This window comes from Bufo bufo, chromosome 1 (genome assembly GCF_905171765.1).
Source record: "Bufo bufo chromosome 1, aBufBuf1.1, whole genome shotgun sequence".
Lineage (NCBI taxonomy): Eukaryota > Metazoa > Chordata > Amphibia > Anura > Bufonidae > Bufo > Bufo bufo.
In genome coordinates, this window is record NC_053389.1 from 499,742,503 (window position 1) to 499,758,298 (window position 15,796).

General features: G+C 44.3%; 1 protein-coding gene across 1 annotated transcript in view; it reads left to right on the plus strand.

Annotated features, from left to right (window-relative positions):
• The window catches only part of NELL2 (neural EGFL like 2), a 391,676-nt gene that overhangs the window by 288,809 nt on the left and 87,071 nt on the right, over nucleotides 1-15,796 (plus strand). Inside the window, exons 14-15 of the mRNA XM_040410664.1 lie at nucleotides 7,317-7,439; nucleotides 8,546-8,641. Of these exons, the coding sequence (XP_040266598.1) occupies nucleotides 7,317-7,439; nucleotides 8,546-8,641 (219 nt within the window). The remainder of the gene's footprint in view (nucleotides 1-7,316; nucleotides 7,440-8,545; nucleotides 8,642-15,796) is intronic.

Consider the following 15,796-nt stretch of genomic DNA (forward strand, 5'->3'; position numbering starts at 1 on the left):
GGGATGGCCATGGCTATCACTTCCAAGAAAGGCAGGTGGGGGCGTGCAAATTTCCCAGTACTGACTCAGGGAGGTAGTAACGATATATAACAATACAGGACTCTTGAGAGAGCCTGTCATTGGAACGAGTACAAAAAAATTACAGGGAATGTCATAGGTATTTAGGATGAGGAAACGTTATACAGGAGAGGTAAAGTATGATTGATGGCCTGCTGGTGACCCACTAAAACATTAGGGGTGAGGGTCTTCAGCTGAGCTGACCATCTAAAACATTATGCATGAGGGCCTGCTGGTGAGCTGACCATCTAAAACATTATGGATGAGGGCCTGCTGGTGAGCTGACCATCTAAAACATTATGGGTGAGGGCCTGCTGGTGAGCTGACCATCTAAAACATTATGGGTGAGGGCCTGCTAGTGAGCTGACCATCTAAAACATTATGGGCGAGGGCCTGCTGGTGAGCTGACCATCTAAAACATTATGGGTGAGGGCCTGCTGGTGAGCTGACCATCCGAAAAATTATATGAGAAGGCATATACGTGATGGACGATGAGGAGGAGGATGAGAAAAGGAAGATTCAATCATTTACCCTTTTTTGTGGCGGAAGGGGTGCATGGGAATACAGAGTATTCAGTACATTCTAAACAACACATTTAAAGTGCCTTTATGTTCAGTCGTGGCTTTCCTCTGGTGGAGTGGAGAAGTCAGGGGCAATCCAGGCCTTGTTCATTTTTATAAGAGTCAACCTGTCAGCATTTTCAGTTGACAGCCGGATACGCTTATCTGTTATAATGCCACCAGCAGCACTAAATACCTGCTCAGACAAAACGCTGGCGGCAGGGCAGGCCAGCACCTCCAAGGCGTAGAGAGCCAGTTCGTGCCACGTGTCCAGCTTGGACACCCGGTAGTTGTAAGGCACTGAGGGATCACTGAGGACACTGACACGGTCTGCTACGTACTCCTTTACCATCTTCCAAAACGTTTCCCTCCTTGTGACACCAGGACGTGCATCATGTTGAGGGTGCTGGCGGGGTGTCATAAAACTGTCCCAGGCCTTGGAGAGTGTTTCCCTGCCTTTGCTAGAAGTGCTGTGTGTTCCCCTTGTCTCCCCACCTTGGTTGCCCAAGAAAGTACGGACTCAGATGGAAATTGTTGCAGCCATCTGTCAACAAGGAACTTCTGGTATAGCACCATTTTGCTCGTCCTCTCCACCAGAGGAATGAGAGATGAGAAGTTCTCTTTGTAGCGGGGGTCCAGAAGGGTGAGCACCCAGTAATCCCTGTTATCTAAAATGCGTATAACACGGGGGTCATGGGAAAGGCAGCCTAACATGAAGTCAGCCATGTGTGCCAGAGTACCAGTGGGCAAGACTTCGCTGTCGTCATCAGGAGGATGACTGTCCATCTCCTCATCCTCTTCCTCCTCTTCTGTCCACCCACGCTGAACAGATGGAATTAAAGTGCCATGGCTACTACCCTGTGTAGCGGAGGCAACCGTCCCCTGCTCCTGCTCCTCCTCCAATACGCGCTGAGAAGACAAACTGAGGGTGTTCTGGCTATCACCCAGGGTCACTTCTTCCCCCATTTCCAACTCTTCCCCACGAACAGCGTCAGCCTTAATTGTGAGCAGCGAGCATTTGAGTAGACACAGAAGTGGGATGGTTACACTGACAATAGCGTTATCGCCGCTCACCATCTGTGTCGATTCCTCAAAGTTTCTTAACACCTCACAGAGGTCAGACATCCATGCACACTCCTCACTTGTGAAGAGCAATGGCAACTGACTGGAAAGGCGATGACCGTGCTGCAGCTGGTATTCCATTACTGCCCTTTGCTGCTCACAAAGCCTGGCCAACATGTGTAACGTGGAGTTCCAGCGCGTGCTCACGTCACACAACAGCCGGTGAGCTGGCAATTTCAAGCGCTGCTACAGCGTCAACAGACCGGCTGAAGCTGTTGATGACTTGCAGAAATGTGCACACACATGGCGCACCTTCGCCAGTAGCTCGGGCAAATTGGGGTAGGTTTTCAGAAACCACTGAACAACTAAGTTAAAGACGTGGGCTAAGCATGGGATGTGTGTGAGCTTGCCCAGCTCCAAAGCCGCCACCAAGTTACGCCCATTATCACACACAACCATGCCTGGTTGCAGGTTGAGTGGCGAGAGCCACAGCTTAGTCTGGTCTCTTATCCCCTGCCACAGCTCTGCGGCGGTGTGCTGTTTATCCCCTAAGCATATCATCTTCAGCACAGCCTGTTGACGCATCCCCACAGCAGTGCTACACTGCTTCCAGCTACCAGCTGATGGCTGACTGGTGCTGCACGCAGAGAATTCGGAGGTGGAAGTGGAGGAGGAGGCGAAGGAGGGGGAGCCACTTACATAGGAACTGACGGTAACCCTGATGAAAGTAGGGACCGCAATCCTGGGCGTTGGTAGCCCCTGTGGGTGGGTGGCTGGGTATTTGTGCTTGCGTTCAAATGCCTGGGGTAAAGACATTTGGACACTGCGCTGGGACAAGGAAGTGGATGTGGTTGCTGATGGTGCTTGCGACGGTACAGGTGCAGCGCGGGAAGCATCCGGGCCTGCGCCTTCGACAGGCGATTGGTCGTCACCCAACAAAGGGGAAGAGGAGGCAGTGGTGTGACCTGCGGATACAGATTGTGGACCCAGGCGTTCCTCCCACTTATTGCGGTGCTTGGCTGCCATGTGGTGGATCATGCTGGTGGTGGTGAGGTTGCTACTGTTCACACCTCGGCTCATTTTGGTGTGGCACAGGTTGCAAACTGCTATTCTTTTGTCGTCTGCACTTTCCGCAAAAAAGCGCCATACCGCAGAACACCTACCCCTTGGCAAGGGAGATTTCCGCAAGGGGGTGCTCCGTGGAACACTTGCGGGCCTGTTTGGCGTGGCTCGCCTTCTCCCTGTTGCCACCCCACTGCCTCTTCCAGCCTGTTGCGGTGCTGCAGATCGCTCCCCCTCGGGACTGCTGTCCTCGCTCGCGTTTCCGCCTTCCCATGTTGGGTCAGTGACCTCATCATCCACCAAGTCCTCTTCAACTTCACCGCTCCGATCATCCTCCTCATTTGCTGACCCCAACACAACTTTAGTGATTAACAACGGTATATCATCCTCTTCATCAACCTCTGCAGACAGTAATTATGGTTGACTTGATGGCAACTGTGTCTCGTCATCATCCACCTCCTTAAACACATCATCTTGTGAGTGTGAAGGTTCTAGAGGTTGAGAATCAGGGCACAAGATCTCATGTCCCTCTTCAAGAGTGCTTGGGGAGAGGGCCAAATTAAGTGATGGGGGTGAAAATAGCTCCTCGGAACATCCGAGTAACAGATCGCTTGTTTGGCCAGACTCTACATGGTGGGAGGAAGGATGATCAGGGTGAGGATTGTGTTGTTGACCAGACTGTTGGCTACTGAGACTTGACTTGGTGGAAGACAGGGTGGTGCTTAACCCAGTGGAAGCATTATCTGCTGCAATCCAACCGACCACCTGGTCGCACTGGTCTGACTTCAAGAGTATTGTCTTGCGACGCCCTGCAAAGTGGGACATAAAGCTAGGTATCGGGGATGACTGTTTTTCTTGTTCTCTGGCAGCAGGCACAGTTGCAACGCGCCCTGAGCCACGGCCTCTGCGTGAACCATCAGAATCACGTCCACTTCCCCGTCCCTTAATACTCGCCTTCTTCATATTGACACTGGATGTCACTGATATTTGGATTAAATATAGGCCTCACACACTGTCAAGAAACAAGTGTATATTTGCTTCTCACTGGTCACAGCAAGCAGAATTTGAACAATACAGAAACTGACTGTAACTGCTATTTGGATTAAATATAGGCCTCACACACTGTCTAGAAATAAGTGTAGATTTGCTTCTCACTGTTCACAGCAAGCCTAGTTTGAACAATACAGAAACTGACTGTAACTTCTATTTGGATTAAATATAGGCATCACACACGGCCTAGCTATCAGTGCTGATTTGCTTCTCACTCTTCACAGCAAGCAGAGTTTGTATAATACAGAAACTGACTGTAACTGCTATTTGGATTAAATATAGGCATCACACACGGCCTAGATATCAGTGCTGATTTGCTTCTCACTGGTCACAACAAGCAGCGTTTGTAGAATGCAGAAAATTAATGTCACTAACGGTCACCCTGACACAAAAAAATAATTCCCCCAAAATAAATTTTGCTGCCACTTCTAACAATAGTCCTTAAAAGGACTTTTGGGTCTCTGAAAGGTTTGAGATCAAATTCGCTCTACACTCGCTCTGTCCCTTCCTAACAGGAGCTCTCCCTGACTCGCAATGAGCCGAACCCGCGTGACCCGGTGCTATATAGCACCCGATGACGTGTTCCGGCCAGCCAATCACTGTAATGCCAGTAGAAAACATGTCTAATGGCATTACAGTGATGGCAATACTTACCAGCATGTTTTTTGACTGCTTAGAAGGCACCAAACGTCCGGGGAGGAGACTCGAGCATGGCGCTCGAGCACATGTGGTACTCGGCAGAGTGCTCGGATCTGCCGAGCATAGCGATGCTCGAGCCGAACTGGTACTCGGCCGATCATGCTCGATCATCACTACTAGGCACCTCCTCTGTCTTGTCTGGGTTAGGACAATAATTATTTTTGACCACACTAACTTTGCTCATCTCCACGCATCAGTCAAAGATGAAAGAGATCATTAGAAGCTTACCCCTTGTGCTCTCTGCAGAATTTCTACATGACAGCTTGTGTCAGTATCATGCAGAAAATGCTACAGACTGACAAACATTGGGGTTAACAGCAGCAAGCCCCAGAGGAGCCAGTGCAGATGTTGGGAGTGGTAGTGACCCTGATGAAGTGTTGTGTCACGTCGTACTCCCTCAGGCCTTCGCTCACTTGGGATTGGTGCAGTGGAAATTTAGTATTGAAGAATGAGGCCAGAATTAATTGTAACATAATATTTTTACTAAGTGCAACGTAGAACTTCCAATACATTCACTAGCAGCAGATTTTAGGTGCAAATCTTCTCTGGCACCTGTAATGATTATGGAGGCAGGTTGTATGGCAGTAATTTAGCACTTAGGCAGTACTGGTCTATTAACGGTATGGGTGATGAGTGTCTTAGCTGTAGTCCCTCACCTTGCAGCACTGTCTTTAATGCTGGTTGTAACAGTTCACTCTGCTGTCTTGCATCTCAAGACTTCACTTGAGGCTTAGAGTAAGCAGATCTCTCTGGAGAATCCTATTTGGGAGCAGGAGCTCTGCAGTGAGCTTCTTTTCTCCTCTGTCTCTGGACAAGAACTCCGCATCCTGGCAGGAAGCAGGACCAGCCCACTCCTAGCAAAAGGGAGGAATAGGGTGATTATTCCTGTTCCTTGCCAACCTTTGCCATCCACTAACTTACTGATAACAGCAGGCAAATACATAACAACAATACATAACATTATAATATAAAACTATTTACAATTGTAGTACCCCCAGGTCTGGGGTACTACACAACTATGTCTTTTATGATGTGAAGGTTCCCATATTTTTTTAAATAATAAATTCTAATGATGACCACACTGAATCTTTCCATTAAAGGAACCCTTTCAGGTGCCTTAAGCTGTCCTCTCTGACATGCTGATATCAGTGGTCTGTCAGGGTGGTATGTTTTTTCAAGATGTATGAGATGTGGCCTCTCCCCACCCTTCTCAAATTGATTCACAGTTTTCACTATATTCCTGTGCACATACTGTGCTTCACAAATTTTAAAAAGCCCAAAGAGGGAAAACCATGGCATGCTATGCATGCCGCAACAATGTTTTAGTAAGCCATGCATCTAACACCCAAACCTGCCCAATCCCCTTTGTGTCCCTACACAGTAGTTACGTCTCCTTTGGGCACCACGTCATTTATATAAAAAACAAAAACGCAGCACTCACTTGTCTTCAATTATGCAGGATTCATTCAACAACACAATGTGACGTTTCGACCGACATGGTCTTTCTCAAGCAAGGGTTGCTTGAGAAAGACCATGTCGGTCGAAACGTCACATTGTGTTGGTGAATAAATCCTGCATAATTGAAGACAAGTGAGTGCTGCGTTTTTTTTTTATATAAACGACGTGTTGAAGGGGGAGCTTCAGACCGGCTCCCAACACTGCCGGCACCACCACTAGAAAGGTTCCGTATTTACTATTTTTTTGTTGTGCTGCTACAAACTTTTCTTTTTTTCCTTGGTGCACCACACACTAGTTATGCCCCCTTAGTACCCTCACACAGCACAGTGTTCCCCTACTGCCCCCTCACTAGGAATGGTCTTTTAGTGCCCCCACAGTTATGCCCCCTTACTGCTCCCATGCAGTAGAATGCCCAGTTAGTGCCCCCACACAGTAGGATGATCCCTGGCCTGTGTGCTCTCCTGCTCAGCTCAGTAGGCACGATGATGTTACTGCATCATTCCTGCAGCTGGGTAGCACACTGGATGGTGAATGGTGGAGAAGAAAGTTGACAGCCCGCTGCTTTACCATTACATTCAACTGAATCTGCATCCTCAGGATGTGTATACAGTTGAAATCAGGACATGTTACAACAACCCGAAATCTGGAACTGTCCGCTGGATCCGGGATGGTTGGGAGATGTGCTGCCGCTGTGCATTCAAGAGAAACCTGTCATTAAAGGGGTTATGCCATGATTGACGTAAAAAATGAAAATCTGACATCATATAGTACTTGACAATACCTTTCTAACAAAACCAGCCCTGTACCTCACATGGGGCCAGGGATCTCAAAATTCACTGCTGCAATTTGCTCTGCTAAATTCTTTTCAGCCTGGCAGCTAGGGGGGTGCGTCCTTTCTGCTGCAGCATTCTACCTGTCTTTCTACCTGATATACAAATCTACATACAAATGTAAATGCATGTAAATATAAATTCCTTGGCTGTCCCTTTAGTCTATACACTAAAGACACAGCTGTAAGCTGTTCGGGCATGCTGGGAGTTGTAGTTTTAGAATAGCTGGAGGGCCGCAGGTTGAGCATGCCTGGTCTATAGGCTTAGCATCATATTCAATCATTTCATAGAAGTATCTGTATTTGTCACAGGTTGGTTAAAGGATAGTCCCTCAATAAACTTTTAGTAAGGATTTTACTCTACTTTACCAGAATCATGAATGACCAATTCTCTATAGTTGTGTAGTGATATACAGAGGAGTGTGATATACTACATTACCCAGCAAGATCATCATCTCAGTAGTAACTATAGTGGTGGAAATGTGATGAACTGAACAACATGGATACATAATCAAGCATATTCCTCTTTTTTCTTACAGAACACAATGAGTGTGCAACAAACCAGCACAGCTGTGATGAAAATGCGTTGTGTTTTAACACTGTGGGTGGACACAACTGTGTGTGCCAGCCAGGATATACTGGAAACGGGACTATCTGTAAAGGTACAGTATTCATGCTTTCAATGTAATCTTCCATTGTATCATACAATAGAACAAATATAACATCCATCCATGTATTCAGATAGCATACATTTAAGGGGTTGTCCCACGAAAAATATTCTACATTTTTTAAACCAGCATCTGGTTTTGAATAACCTTGTAATCGCATGTAATTAAAAATTTAGTATAGCCACTGAGTTATTCAATAAAATGTACATGTACAGCGCCATCTGCTGTTTGTTATTTTCCTTATTTCTCTGCCCATCTCACTGAGGTGGGCACACATGCTCCATCCCCATCCTTCAACTGCCCTAGCCCTGTAAGAAGCTGTGACAGTTAGGGCTCATGCACGCGACCGTATGCCCTCCAAGACATACGCTCCGTGAGCGGGCAATATGTCCCGGAGCAGCATACATCGTGCGCACGGGAGTACACAGCATCATAGGTTACTATGATGCTGTGCGCATCGGGCCGCCCGGGGGACTATTGTCCCGCGGGTGGCCGTAACCTATGATGCTGTGTGCTCCCGTGCACACGATGTATGCCGCTCCGGGACATATAGCCCGCTCACGGAGCGTATGTCTTGGAGGGCATACGGTCGTGTGCATGAGCCCTAATAGGGAGAGAGAGTTTATACAGAAAGGACACACTCCCTGAGAAAGAACTCACCTCCTGAGCTGCCAGCCTGAAATAAATCTAGCAGAGCAACTGGAGCAATGAATGTGGAGATCTCTGGATCCATGTGAGGTACAGGGCTGGTTCTAAGTCTGTTAGAAAGAGATTGTCATGTCCTATATGATGTCTGATTTTCATTTTACAATAATCATGGAATAACCCCTTTAAGAAGGCAAAAGCCCTGGTTGTTACATCTTGCTCTCTAACGAAAAACTAGTAGGATATATGAATAACATGTAAATAAAAAGAACAAGTTGAGAGTATTAAAGCATGGGCGCCAATATGGTATTTGGGGAAGAACATGAGTGCCTAGTAAGGCTATGCACCTTTCAGTCAAATGCATCTTGAACGTTAGATGTTTAGGATTTTAAGTTATGAAGCTGTTCAAGACTCATTTTTTTAATAATAATAATACTAATATTTTGTTTTTGAAGCTTTTTGCAAAGATGGCTGTAGGAATGGAGGGAGCTGCATTGCTCCTAATATGTGTGCTTGCCCACAGGGTTTTACTGGACCCAGCTGTGAAACAGGTAAGAAATGTACATGCATGTCTAAAGAGTACACGGATTATTGCCATGAAGTTCTTCATACATAATGCTGGCCATACGTAAAGAAATCCTATCTTATAGAACATTTGAACCATTTTATCTTGGGCATTTATTAGTCACCACATACATGATTATTCTGATTTGAATCTGACAGGTTATACTTATGTGTAAAAAGCTTCCTTTATTTTGAAATATGGAATTGGCTTTAAACTTCTGCTTAAAGGGGTGTTCTACTAACAACAAGCTATCTATTTCCTATCCACTGGATAGGGGATAATAACTGTTGGATCGGAGTGGATCCAGTCTCTGGGATCATTCCTCTATAAGGGACTGTCAGAGTCCAGTAGGAGTCCTCGCAGTTGGACCCTCATTGATCTGACAGTTATCCCATATCCAGTGGATAAGGGATAGCTTACTGTAACCAAAATACCCTTTTAAGTGTCTAAAGTCACTTTTTTAAGACATATACTGTGTTCTTCAAAATGTCTGCTTGTTTTAAGTAGTAGGACACAACCTACTAAGCACCTCTTTAGGCACTATTATGAAATTTCAGGTATATTTAGGAGAATTTAAACTAAAACCGAACTACTGCACATCAATAAGCTACAAGCACGTCATAGTAACTTTTTATTTATTCTACGCACATATATTCCACATCGCTTTACAGACATCATCATTGTCCCCAATGGGGCTCACCATCTAGGTTTTCCATCAGTATGTCTTTGGAGTGTGGGAGGAAACCCATGTAAACAAGGGGAGAACATACAAACTCCATGCAGATATTGCCCTTGGTCGGATTCAAGCCTAGGACCCCAGCGCTGAGTGCTAACCACTGAGCCACCATGCTGTAGAATCATATACCCTTTATTAATCCATAATTCAACAGACAAAACCCATAAAAGTGGAAAGTGCATACAGAGAAAAGAAAAGCCTATACAAGGAATAAACAAGAAAAAGACAGGATCACATCTAGGCAGTGTTGCCTTGCATGTTGTAGTCAATAATATTTCAGTACAGTATCCATGCAATGGGTATATAGTGCATTATAATACTGAATCAGAATTTTTGTTGTTTAAGAAGAAATCCTGGCATACTGTATTGAGCTAGAAGGATTGCTACTAGGGGAAAATGCACTATATAGGGTCTGTGCACACTGTTGTACTAGTCTGCCTTGGCCCACCAGAGTACACGTATATAATTCCAAGGGTCTACTGTCAATCCATACAGACCCCTTACCTATGCTGTTATCATTGTGCACACGGGTCATATGATTAATACATTCCAACTTGTATCTCAAGAATCTTCCCTAGAAGCAAGTGATTGGCCCAAGTCAGCTATAAACGAGGTTGCTTTCTACTTGAACTTTAGAACTTTTGTCTGTATGACGGCTTGGTCACAAGAGGTTCCTCTAGTACTTTGGTGGCTCAATACTCAACCCTGTTAAGGTTTGCCATTTAAAGGAGTTTTCCAAGATCCCCTCCTAAAATAATAATAAAAACAACCTCTTGACAGCGTACCAAATATGATTAGACCATCTGTTTAAAAAATGGGATACCTATTAAAATGTGTGATCCTACACTGCGTGCAGAATTATTAGGCAAATGAGTATTTTGACCACATCATCCTCTTTATGCATGTTGTCTTACTCCAAGCTGTATAGGCTCGAAAGCCTACTACCAATTAAGCATATTAGGTGATGTGCATCTCTGTAGTGAGAAGGGGTGTGGTCTAATGACATCAACACCCTATATTAGGTGTGCATAATTATTAGGCAACTTCCTTTCCTTTGGCAAAATGGGTCAAAAGAAGGACTTGACAGGCTCAGAAAAGTCAAAAATAGTGAGATATCTTGCAGAGGGATGCAGCACTCTTAAAATTGCAAAGCTTCTGAAGCGTGATCATCGAACAATCAAGCGTTTCATTCAAAATAGTCAACAGGGTCGCAAGAAGCGTGTGGAAAAACCAAGGCGCAAAATAACTGCCCATGAACTGAGAAAAGTCAAGCGTGCAGCTGCCAAGATGCCATTTGCCACCAGTTTGGCCATATTTCAGAGCTGCAACATCACTGGAGTGCCCAAAAGCACAAGGTGTGCAATACTCACAGACATGGCCAAGGTAAGAAAGGCTGAAAGACGACCACCACTGAACAAGACACACAAGCTGAAACGTCAAGACTGGGCCAAGAAATATCTCAAGACTGATTTTTCTAAGGTTTTATGGACTGATGAAATGAGAGTGAGTCTTGATGGGCCAGATGGATGGGCCCGTGGCTGGATTGGTAAAGGGCAGAGAGCTCCAGTCCGACTCAGACGCCAGCAAGGTGGAGGTGGAGTACTGGTTTGGGCTGGTATCATCAAAGATGAGCTTGTGGGGCCTTTTCGGGTTGAGGATGGAGTCAAGCTCAACTCCCAGTCCTACTGCCAGTTTCTGGAAGACACCTTCTTCAAGCAGTGGTGCAGGAAGAAGTCTGCATCCTTCAAGAAAAACATGATTTTCATGCAGGACAATGCTCCATCACACGCGTCCAAGTACTCCACAGCGTGGCTGGCAAGAAAGGGTATAAAAGAAGAAAATCTAATGACATGGCCTCCTTGTTCACCTGATCTGAACCCCATTGAGAACCTGTGGTCCATCATCAAATGTGAGATTTACAAGGAGGGAAAACAGTACACCTCTCTGAACAGTGTCTGGGAGGCTGTGGTTGCTGCTGCACGCAATGTTGATGGTGAACAGATCAAAACACTGACAGAATCCATGGATGGCAGGCTTTTGAGTGTCCTTGCAAAGAAAGGTGGCTATATTGGTCACCGATTTGTTTTTGTTTTGTTTTTGAATGTCAGAAATGTATATTTGTGAATGTTGAGATGTTATATTGGTTTCACTGGTAAAAATAAATAATTGAAATGGGTATATATTTGTTTTTTGTTAAGTTGCCTAATAATTATGCACAGTAATAGTCACCTGCACACACAGATATCCCCCTAAAATAGCTAAAACTAAAAACAAACTAAAAACTACTTCAAAAAATATTCAGCTTTGATATTAATGAGTTTTTTGGGTTCATTGAGAACATGGTTGTTGTTCAATAATAAAATTAATCCTCAAAAATACAACTTGCCTAATAATTCTGCACTCCCTGTATTGCAAGCCATTTGTTATCTGCTTCTTGCTGTGGCTACATTTCTTCTCATTTCCCAGCATGCCTTTCCCTTCATGGCCATTATACCTTACATGTAGCACACTCCTACCTCTGTTACCAGTTTATCGTTCTGCTTGCCTCTTAGGAGAAAATAGCAGTCACTGTGCATACACATCTTACACAGTGAAAATGCATGCTCCCTAGGCGACATATCAGGTGATGTCAGGGGCGTAGCTAAAAGCTCATGGGCCCTGGTGCAAGAGTTCAGCTTGGGTCCCCCTTCCCTCAGTTCTTTGTGGCCAGGGGCAGGGAAGCACAAAGCCTTCCTGCTGCCTGAGGCAAAAATTGAAACTGTACCCCCCATGCCAAATTCTTGACCTAACCCTTTCTCTCCAGCCAGAGGGGTAACTTGACCAGCATGCACTTTCTATAATACCAGTGTCTTCTTATGTGGCACAAGGGTCTTTGGGCCCCATCAGGCTCCTGGGCCCAGTAGCGACTGCTACCTCTGCACCCCCTATAGCTACGCCCCTGGGTGATGTCCTTTATACTGGGCTGGAATTATCATCTTCTTATCCATGTGATTGGTATACAAGATGTCACTACAGCAGGAAGAAAACATTCCAGGTCACATGACACACGGCAAAATCTGTAAACAGAGGCACCTTTGTAAATGTAAGGGTCAGTTCACACAGATTTTTTTTGGTGCTAATATTGGAGCATTTCTGCCTCAAAATCAGCTCCAAAAATGCCTCAAAAAAGCCTCCCATTAATTTCAATGGGAAACAGCACTTGCTTTTTTTCCAAGTAGAAAAAAGAAGCAGCACGTCGTATCTTGGGGCAGAATTTGCACTGTATCTTCCGTTGAAATGAATGGGAAGTATAAAAAAAAACAGCTCCATGTAAGTCCATGTGCTTTTTTTGTGTTTCCCTTGAGCTTAAAATCCAACTTTGTAACACCAATTGGTTAAAAAAATGCATTAAAAAATGCACCAAAACTGCATTAAAAAGTGAATTCCATGTTTAATTTTTTTCAGCGTGTTTTCAAAATCCATCGTGTGAACATCCCATTAGGCTTATACAAAGTTAGTGTTAACGGTTAGTGTTGATCTCGAATATTCGAATTGCTAATTTTTATCGTGAATATTGGCAATTCAAGAATTAGCGAATATTTAGAATATAGTGATATATATTCGGAATTTTGAATATTCGAGATTTTTTTAAATCAGCACACATGATCCCTCCCTGCTTCTAGCTTGTGGGCCAATGAGAAGGCTGCAATATCTTTGACTTTAGGAGTAGTGTTTATTGCAAATTTTCGTGACGCTAATTTTTACCGCCAATTTTTCGATTGCTGATTTCCGCAATCAAGAAAATAATGACTGGAGATAACGAATTCGCGAATACATGGCGAATATTCGCCCAAATATTCGTGAAATATGACGAATTCGAATATTGCCCCTGCCGCTCATCACTATTAATGATGATGATTTAGGATCAGCAAAAATAATTCACTCTGAAAAACCACCTTAAGGGTACGGCCACACGGTCAGGTTTCATGATGCAGTTTTGGAAGCCAAAACCAGGAGTGAATTAAAAAAAGAGGAGAAGTCATATTTGTCCTTTTATATTTTCTCCCCTTTTATGATCCACTCCTGATTTTGGCTTCCAAAACTGCATCAGGAAACCTCACTGTGTGGTCGTACGCTAAGGGTACGGCCACACAATCAGGTTTCTGCATGTGGATCATAAAAGGAGGAAATGTATAAAGGACCGATATGGCATCTTTTTTGAATTGACTCCTGGTTTTAGCTGATGACCTGACTGTGTGGCTGAACCCTAAGGCCCCTTTCACACGGGCGAGATTTCCGCGCAGGTGCAATGCGTGAGGTGAACGCATTGCACTCGCACTAAATCCAGACCCATTCATTTCTATGGGGCTGTGCACATGAGCGGTGATTTTCACGCATCACTTGCGCGTTGCGTGAAAATCGCAGCATGTTCTATATTGTGCGTTTTTCACGCAATGCAGGCCCCAGCCGGGCTGCGCGAACAAGTGGATGAGGTGAGTCAAATTATTATTTATTTATTTTTAACCCCTCCAGCCCCATTGTACTATGCATTCTGTATTAAGAATGCTATTATTTTCCCTTATAACCATGTTTTTTTTCCCTTATAACCATGTTATAAGGGAAAATAATACAATCTACACAACACCGATCTCAAACCCGAACTTCTGTGAAGAAGTTCGGGTTTGGGTACCAAACATGCCGATTTTTCTCATGCGTGTACAAAACGCATTACAATATTTTGCACTCGCACGGAAAAATTGCGCATGTTCCCGCAACGCACCCGCACCTTTTTCCGAGTCAAGATATCTAGCTCATTGGTAAAAGCAGCTCTGCTATATTTTGGGCTCTGTGCCCAATTCCAAATGACTTCCTGTGAGAAAGCCTCTTCTACAAGGGCTCATCATTGTTCTTCCCCTAAGTAACAGTGGACAAGCCATTTAATCTTTAGTCTGTCTAACTGGTTTTAATAGGAAGGAATATCTTAAAGGTTAGACATATTTCATACACTGTACAGTATTAAACATTCATGGCAGTGGCGTACACATTTCACGTAATCTGCATAAACATCACTGTGAGTATGCAAATAATAATGGATGAATATGTACAAAGCGGATTGCAAGCCATTTGTGCTTCTGTCATATGGATAGGAAATCAATATTTCTCTAGACCATTTCTTTCATTTGTTATGAGCCAAGGTTAATTTATGCCTTCTGGCATGCCTATGAATTTTATCACAAAGAGTAATTTGCAATGGACGTGACAGATGCTATAAACAACATCTAAATATTTATGTTGGAAAAATTGCTGTGCGCAAAATAAACATATATTAAATTTCCTAGACCCTGCAATGGGCTGTAGCTGTTAATAAGCAGGGAAGGGCATATGATGGGATTTAAGATAGATATGAAGAATTATGCATGCGTTCATGCATTAACTGTTAGGCATATAGTTGCTTTATGTGTTTCCTTATAGTCGATTGAGCACTGTGTTACATTTAAGTATACACCGTGACTAAAGCAAAAAGACCTTGTGCTTTGTAAGGAAAAGAACAAGCATTGAGAGTAGAATATATAAAGATGTAGCAGAGCGGAGTTTCTCAGTAATGCAGAACTCACTTTCTATATTTAATACAAACATTATTCATAGCTGTGTTAAAATGGTTGCATTATGCTGGCAAACCCATTCAATATACCCTATAGGGCAGGGGTACTCAAGTACTTTTTGTAAAGGTCCACATACCCGAGTCTGCCGTAGGATGAAGGTCCGAGCTGCAAAACAAAAAAATATATATAAGGAGGGACAACACCATTGGCATGTAGCGCTGCATTTATTTACAATAATCCACACCTCCAAGCCTACCTAATCTCCTTTCTGCCGACCAAATTGTAAGAATGTCCTTTCAGTGCCCCCTAACAATAATGATGCCCCTTTAATGCCCCTTAGACAGTATAATATCCCTTTAGTGCTCCACAGCATGTGATACCCCTAATTGCACCGTCACAGCAGGGTAATCCTTTGGTGCCCCCACACATTATGATGCTCCTTAGTGCCCCTGACACATTGTGATGCCTCCTTAGTTCCTCCCCACAGAGTATGAATACATGAATATAAGTGCTCCCTCATAGTAGTAATGCCCTCTCTTTGCCCCTTTCACAGTAGTAATGCCCTATCTGTGCCCCTTCGCAGTTGTAATGCCCTCTGTGTGCCCTCTTCATAGTAATAATCCCCATTGTGCCTCCTTCACAGCAATAATGCCCCTTAATAGTAGTAATGCCCATTGTATCCCCTTCAAAGTAATAATGCCCATTGTGCCCCCTTAATAGTAATAATGCCCACTGTGCTCCCTTCACAGTAATAATACCCATTGTTCCCCCTTCACAGTAATAATGCCCATTGTGCCCCTTCACAGTAATAATTACCTCTGTG